The 8,705-nt window shown below is 40.9% G+C and overlaps 1 protein-coding gene across 1 annotated transcript; it reads left to right on the plus strand.

Annotated features, from left to right (window-relative positions):
• Positions 1–3,031: 3,031 nt before the first annotated feature.
• LOC139713068 (putative nuclease HARBI1) lies at positions 3,032–7,550 on the plus strand. The gene is made up of 4 exons (XM_071624861.1): positions 3,032–3,541; positions 4,903–5,171; positions 5,637–5,860; positions 7,502–7,550. Exons 1-3 carry the CDS (start codon positions 3,032–3,034, stop codon positions 5,857–5,859), a joined length of 1,002 nt encoding a protein of 333 aa, XP_071480962.1. The 3' UTR covers position 5,860; positions 7,502–7,550.
• Positions 7,551–8,705: the final 1,155 nt, after the last annotated feature.

Consider the following 8,705-nt stretch of genomic DNA (forward strand, 5'->3'; position numbering starts at 1 on the left):
AGGGGTAGAGCGCCACCAAACCCGGTCCACGTAAAAGTTCCCTCGCTGACGCGGTCATTCAAGCCTATCCATACCCATTGGTCAACGAAAATTGACGTCAGATATTCCCTAACTGACGTCATCTCTTTGGGAGTCTGAATGGCTGCTAGGTATCCGCCAAGTTGAACACAGGAGTCCCTCGCGGCGGTCCATGTCAGAGCGTTGGATTGGTGAAGATAACATGACTCAGTCTCAAAGTTACGCGCAGACCATCCCTCTGGACACTGGGCTGTTGCGAAAATACGATAAACGAAAAGTAGAAAAAAGAATGAATATGGAGCTCCAAGTTCAGCTAACTTAACACTGCCTTCATGACTACTCTGAGATTGCTATAGTTCTCAAAATGCACCATCAAGCAGTTTATACGATGCAACCTTTCAAAAGGCCGTTCTCGGATTCACAGAGTTGATTTTGATTAATTTGGAACATTATTTGTACAAGTTGCATCAAGCTCTTGACAACAAACAAAGAAACAACATAGTAAACAAGAGGATCTATTATTACATCACCGGACCGATAACATTGGATAAGAATTATTGGTGTATTATATGACACTGCAAATTTCATAAGCATACTCAAAAAATGATAGACAATTGTAAGAATCCACACAGCTTATGTCGGGTGCACATCACGAGTCCGACACCCACGAGTCATACACGCCTCGAGCTCGACACCAGGCAAATAAGGCCCATGAGTCCCACATTGCGCCTCCCACCCCCCCCCCCCTAAAAAAAAAGAGAAAAATACAAAGAAACAATAAGGCCCACAGGGCAAACACGAAGGCTTACGAGTCCTGGATTAATGTACACAGTGTAGGTCTTGTAGGCCTTTTTTTTCGCCTAGTGTCGGTCTCACGGTCCTTGTTTGCCTGCTGTCGGACCCATGCGCCTCCCTCTTTCTTGTGAAATCTGGGCCTGTATCACTGAAGCCTCTCTTTATACCTACCAACAAAGCATGTCTTTCCGGTAAAATTCCTGCTGCAGTGGCACTCAAAGTCGACCAATGTTTCAGAACAGTTTCCAACATTTCCACACGGATTTGGTACGCACGCTGTATGGAAAAAAAAGCATGCTGATGAAACGGTTCCCTCATTTGTTTTTGTGCCTTTGTGTTAAATGGCTGATCATCATTATCATATTAACATAACATTAGGGTGCGTTCGAGCGCTCTCCTATTAAAAGGCCCCGTCACACTACAGCGTATAAATCAGCGAATGCCTAGCGGATGGGCAAAATTTGGCAAAGTCCAGATACGCTCAAATCCGCTCGAATTCGCAAGCAAAATGTGGTTTTCGAACGTTCACCTAACGAATGATGAGCATATGCTAACCGTGTTACGAGTGGATAAAGTAACGAATAAAAGCGAATGCGTACAGTCCAGCCAACGGATGCTTTGCGGACAAAGCGAATGGGCAGCGAATGCCCAACATGTGCAGAGCGATACTGCGGCGTTCACGTGACGGATCTCGGCTGACGCACACTTTACCAAATTATTTTGAGCAGTGACAATGTCAGGTAATCTTGTGACTGTGAAAATGGCCCCCGAAAGAAGGATGCAGAAGTCACCACAAAGTACTAGTACTCTTGGGGGGGGGGGGTGTTTCATCAATTTAGTCAGCGCTGACAAGTTGTCAGTCTCTGACAATTTCAGCAAAATCATCGGTTTTGATTTGCTGAGATCCTCTGATCACTGACTGTTACTATGGTGATTGTCAGAGACTGACAACTTGTCAGCGCTGACAACTTTAATGAAACGGTGCCCTGATGTCACTACCCTCGACAGTCCTCAAGATTCCCCTATTAAAGTGCACTTCCTTCTGATGAACACGTTGACGCATGATGGTAGTCCAACATCCTCCATTGCGTCTGGTGCCTCCAACTGGAGTCGAACTTTCACAATTCCAAATTTCCATGCAGAGATTCTCATTTACTACAGGTTGACTTTTATAGCAGCGGTTTAGAATAATGTTCTCGATACAAGTACTACAAGTGCGGTTATCTACCATTTATTACTTAATGCCAGAATACGTGTAATGAAATGTCTTGTAGGGGGTGTGCCACAGCGGATAAGACTCCCGACTCCCGAACCGACGACCCGGGTTCGAATACCGTCCAGTCCTTACCTCCTTAGGCAAGATGTTTTACCTACGATATCCTTCTCGACCCAGGTGTAAATGGGTACCTGGCAACGCTAGGGTAATGATAATACCAGGGCCACTGGTAGAGCAGTGACAACACTGAAGAGGCTACCCTGGGTAAATAAGACCTTTTTCTTTTATTGTTATTATTATCATTATCATTATTATTATTATGTGTGCTAAGAATATTTATTTGTTTTTTCCTAATATACGTTAAATTAACGTGTGTTGCTGTGCAGATTTGGTGGGCGAATTTGGACGAACGGCGGACGAATAAGAAACGCAGGCAGAGCGACCAAAACTTTCGATCAGCGGATGCTAAGCGAACACAGAGCGGATTGTCATTCCGTTCGTCATCCGCTCAAGATTTTGGACATGTCCAAAATCAAAATTTGGCTCTGGCGAATCTCTGCGAATCTCTGCGAACAGCTAGCGGATACAGCGAACGTCAAGCGGGTCACGAACGACGAGCAACGGATGTGAGCGTATCTCCAACTTTTCGGATCCGCTGGGCATTCGTTGGCTCGATCCGCTCTAGTGTGACGGGGGCTTAAAGCGAACTGTACCGTACCATACCCGCGCCAGAGGAGCGTTCGAACGCTCCTGGGGCCGTATTCTCGAAAGGTCTTAAATTAGTTAAGAGTCTTAAATATCGAGATTCTGACTCAAGTCTTGTCTTAACTGCAAGCACCCCACTTAAGTGGTATTCTCAAAAGTCCTAACTTCAAGCACCCCGCTTAAGTTTCGTCTTAACTCTAAGACACCTATTTGAGAGTCTTAAGTCAGATAAGAGTCTTAAATGTCGTAGTTGTATAAATTGAAGGTACATGTAGCGTTTTATTCATTTTTCCTGAAATGGCGGTCATAGGAAGACCTCGAGGTAGACAAGAATTGTTTAACCGGCGCATAAATCCATTTGACGAGTACAACGACAACGAACTGATTGAAAGATACCGGTTCAATAGAGCCGGTATCTTGCGTATTACCGACGACATTCTACCAGCAATAACACCCGTTACAAACAGAGGATTCCCCCTACCACCCGTCACGAAAGTGTGCGCGGCGCTTCAATTTTTCGCCAGTGGGAATTTTCAGCTCACGGATGGAGATACAATTCGTATCTCACAACCATCCGTGAGCAGGTGCATCGCAGCAGTGAGTGATGCACTCACGGCGAGAGTGGGAAATTACGTAAGACTGCCGCCACAAGATGACCTAAACCAGAATAAAGATCGTTTCTACCGGAAGGCTGGCTTCCCGGGTGTTGTGGGTCTCATCGATGGGACCCACATAAAAATTCAAGCCCCACACGAAAACGAAGACCAGTTTGTCAACAGGAAAAACTATCATTCCATCAATGTTCATGTAAGATAAATAATGTCTATTTTTTGTACAATATATCCACCCATCAATTTGTCAGTGGATTTATCAATCCATCTACGTAATCATATTGCGTTTTACTATCCAATCATTCCACCCAGTAAAAGTTTGGGAAATGAATAAAAATTAGCCTGGTTCACTGTGCTTGGAAATTTACTTTCGTGGGAATTTTTTGGAGAGTCTGAAATTATATATTTTTGGAAACCTTATTTTGTAAACAATAAGAAAGAGCAATGTTTCCATTTGTATCGAATGTGTGAAAAACTGCGTTGCCATGGCAACGACATACTACGGCAATAAAGTTGGATGAAAATCTTGCGGATCAAACGACGGTAATACCTCGGTTTTTGACCAATGCTTGTGTGAAATTTGGCGCACGCATTGGTCTTGGGATGAACATGAGCAAGGCATGGTATTTGATTGTATCGGAAAATGCGTTGCCATGGAAACTGCATATTATGGGAATAAATCTGGTAAAAGTATTGCAGATTAACCACTTCCACAGTTTTTGACTAATGCTCATATGATCTGGCACAAACATTGGTCTTGTAGTGAAGATGTGCAATATACATTTGTCTTTGATGTGTCAGGAACTGCGTTGTCATGGAAACAATGTTCGCCGATCGACAAACAAAAAGCGAATGCAATAGCTCACTTGAGGTGAGCAAGAAACCAAGACATGAATTAGTGAAATAATGCTAGACTCCTCACCAAAAGATGATTAATGCAGCCGTGATTCATTGTCATAATTTACAGTTACCATGGCAACGCTTTTTTTTTGGCATGTTTGAAAAAAAAGTGTCTTGCACCTCTTCACCGAAAGACAAATGTGAGTACCTAATATCATAAGCATTGCTCGAAAACTAGATGTTAGTTTAATCCACATGATTTTCACCAGATTTATTGCCATAGTATGCCGTTTCCATGCCAACACAGTTTCCGACACATTCAACAAAGGTGTCCTGCACATCTTCTCCCCAAGACCAATATGTGTGACAAATTATATGACCACTGGTTAAAACATGAAGACGTAGTTGGCTCCACAATATTTCCACCCGACTTATTGCCATAGTATGTCGTTACCATGGCAACGTAGTTTTTAACACATTCAGTGAAAATGGAAATATTGTTTTTCTGATTGCTTACACAATGAGGTTTCCAGAAATATATAATTTTCAAACTCTCCAAAACGTTCACACGAAATTACATAGTGAACCTCATTAAATGGTGAAATTGTGACATTTTAACTTATCTGAGTAGTTTTTGAACATGGATGGAAAGAAGGAAAACAGAAAAGTTACATGTATCATGTGTATTGTAGGGTGTTTTTTTTTTCCCCATACTAGATTGTTTGTGATCCGGACTCCAAAATCCTCCATCTGAATGCGGCATGGCCTGGCAGTACTCATGACGCAAGAATTTTAAGAGAGAGTTTGCTGGGGGAAAGGATGCGACACATAGACGGATATCTTCTTGGAGACAGCGGCTATCCAGTGAAGCGGTGGCTCATGACACCGTTTCTGAGACCAGCCGACGATGGTCAGGAAAGATATAACACAGCACACAAGACAACACGCAGTGCAGTAGAGAGATGTATTGGGCAGCTGAAACGAAGGTACTGGTATACAAAAATGCACTTTTTGGTACAAACACTAACCATCAAACACATTCACTCTCACACACAAACACTCACCATCAGACACATTCACAATCAGAAACACACTCAAATACACACAAAAATAAACAAGTACTCAAACACACACAAACTTCTAACCAACACAAACCTTGAACAATACACACCAAACTAACACACATACACACACAAAGGTCACAAAAACGTCACACAACACAAACCTTGCACATACACGTACCCACAGAACATTTATCGGTTATTTTCCTATTATATCGTAAATTATTGTACACTACCCCTTCATTTACCAATTAAATCACCTCCAAAAGTATTCCCTTTTGTTTTCAGAGCGACAAAATAAACCAAGTGACATCACTTCTACATTCTTTCCATTTCTTATGGTCGAAAAATTACATTATGTAATATCCACTAATACTATGACAACTGTAGATTCCACTGTCTTCATGATGAGTTACGGGTGACACCAAGGAGAGCATGCAGGATCATCACAGCATGTGCTATCCTCCACAATTTAGCCAAGGATATGGGAATGCCACTACCCCAAAGACGGCAAGAGGAGGGCCCACCACAACCCAACCAAATTGATGTTGATAATGAAAGAGGAGAAGGTGCAGTTCACCGCTTACAGATCGTGCAAGCATATTTCAACTGAGGTAAGTTCTAGCCTTTTATTTCAAAGTACATGTACTGTTAAATGTGAGTGGGTCGATGACTTAATGGGATCGAAGGAAATCCCCGATGGAGAACAGTGGACGTTTCCAGGACATGGGCTGATTTTCACTATAGTGTGTGTGTGTTTGTGTTTGGGGCATGTAAATTGCACATTAACTGTACTCAAGGATTGCATTTTCAACCTATCCATAACACAACTTAATTCATACTACAAGATGAATGGAAAACTAGTGTGTGACTCACAAGTTATATATAGGTTAGAAGCTCTTTTATTACTTTTGAATGTTTTCACACTGCTTCTTTTTCCACTTTCTCCAATGCACATATACATGTAATGACAGATACAGCAATTCGACAGCCCTGCAGTCAATGGATATGCCTCCGCACTCCTTGTCCAATTAGTTCAAGTGAAATGCCTCATTCATGTATTTACCAAATCTAACCAAAAAATATGTGAGTTACCATGGCAATGAATTGCTGTTGGGTCTATAAAAAAAATCCTGTGACCTGTGACCTTTCAACTTTAAAATCTAATGAGTATATTGTTGTCTCATGGTATATACTTGGTCCTAGTTACATCACAATCTGATCACCTCTTCTTAATTTATTGCAATAAAGAGACACCGTAACAGATAACGAGACAACGGACAGATATCCCGGAAACTTCGTTGCGGAGGCAAAAAGAAATAAATATATTTCAATTTCAAGTATATATTATCTAAACTACAAATGTCGCTATAGCAACTGGTATGCCTCCGCCATAATGCATGGTTCTCCTAATAGATCTATAGTACAATGTCTTGACAATGTGTGATGACAGTTTCACACAATTGGCAAAATATTAAAATGACAGGTTTGCCACAAATGTGCTGAATGTTCACTTTCCTAGAACTAGGTTCAATTGGATGAATGATTAAAACGTCATAGTGCAGGTATTTGGGGAACTGATGATTTTTACTTGACTTTTGACCCTTTTATAAGTTTATGCATAGAGTAATTTTCAAGGTATTGAGAAAAAGTATAATTTCAGTATCAAATGGTAAAATAGTATCTAAACCTGGCCTTTGACCTTTGACCACACAGTTCCAAAGAGAATCACTGTTATGTAGAACATGCATAAATATGTAAGTTTCATGATGATACCTTGAGTTACTTTCGAGATGTGGAGGAAAAAGTGCAATTTAGCACTTTCACTTGACCTTCGACCTTTTGACCTTTGACCTTTTGTCAAGAAACTTCCCACAGAATATATATTGGGTAATACATGAACGATGTTGACCTGAACGATGTTGACCAACAGTTATTGGAGATCATCGGGTTAACTTCCCCAACGATCGCTGGCATTGATGGAGGTGTTGATTCTCTAGGAAAAATACTCATTATTCGGGAACATGTACCAAACGTTCCACCCTCAGGGTTTGAAATGCTATTGAAGGAGGTTATAAGTCCCGAGACAAAGTCTGTCACTGTTGATATTTACAAATCGATCAATAGTTCATCCTTTGCATTTCCACACCCCTCCATTTGTGCGATTTCCAGTTTCATTTTTTTGATTTTCAATGTCAACAGTTCATTTCTCAACTTTAAATTCTCAACTTCCAATTTTTCTTTTGTACTTGTAGGTTCTCGACACACCCAACCATGGTCTTCCATTGACTGGATTCTGCTGCTGGATGCTCGTTCTTGATGGTGCTCTTCCGCTTCCAGCTCCACTTCTGTTGGCTGGACAGTGCTGTGGAAAATAACAATGAGAAAACACCATATTTCAATTCCAGAAATATATCATACATGTATGGCATTTTTAACCCCCCTTTTTTTGGTTAATGTGAATATGCCAGATACACTCATTAAAAATAAGAATTGAATGTGAATCTCTGAGTTTCTTGTTTCTTCATTTCAATAGAACTATTCTTTATATCTACGTCCTTTGATAGTGTTGAATGTGTGTTTTATGTCATATTTTGGGACTGACTTGAGTGTTCTCTAATTACTGTATATGTTGAATATTTTGCGATGGTTTAATTTTCTCGAATTTCGCGACTTAACAAACGTGAACATTTTCACTTCCTAATACTTCTATACACGTTGAATGAAAATGAAATAAAATAAACTCTCACAAATTCCCCGTCTCGAAGCAAAATCGCGAAATATTACTTACGCGAAATATATGGCGTATACAGTAACAGCATGGTTCCCACCCAATTGTGAAACTGAATGAATGTTTTGTGAATATTGCCTCTAGTTAGTTTGTGGTACTAGTGATTTGTGCCTTCATTTAATTCATCTAATTGTTTTTTGTTTTTTTTTGGTATGAGAAAGAGAGAGGTTTTATGTGGTTGGATGTCAGCATTTGTCACAGTGATAAGAGTCAAGGGCCATGGGAACGGATATGGGTACAGATATGGGTACACATACAGAATCAGATAGAAGCATGGGTACATGTACAGGTGCAGGTTCAGCATTTCACAAAGTCACAGGTATGGGTATGAGGTACGGCATGAGATAATGGATGGAAGTATGGGGTACGGACACAGAATTTCGTACCTGGATGCAGGAATGGGTACATGACATGTTGATCCATGCTTCAATTGGGGGGGGGGGGGAGGATGAAGAAAAATGTCAACATTGTTGGCACACAAAATTGCAATTGTTAACTTTGTGGCCAAAGCAGGCCAAAATATTGAAAATTTGTGAAGTTTTGAAATGATCGGGGGAGGGGCAACAAATTTATTTCTTTGTCCATCCCCCCCCCCAATGTACTGGGTAAATTACAATGTCTATAATCATGCAAACTAATAATATTTTAGTTTACCATATTCCTAGAGA

Source organism: Diadema antillarum, unplaced genomic scaffold (genome assembly GCF_040938485.1).
Source record: "Diadema antillarum isolate AM-2024a unplaced genomic scaffold, OU_Dant_1.0 scf00000005, whole genome shotgun sequence".
Lineage (NCBI taxonomy): Eukaryota > Metazoa > Echinodermata > Echinoidea > Diadematoida > Diadematidae > Diadema > Diadema antillarum.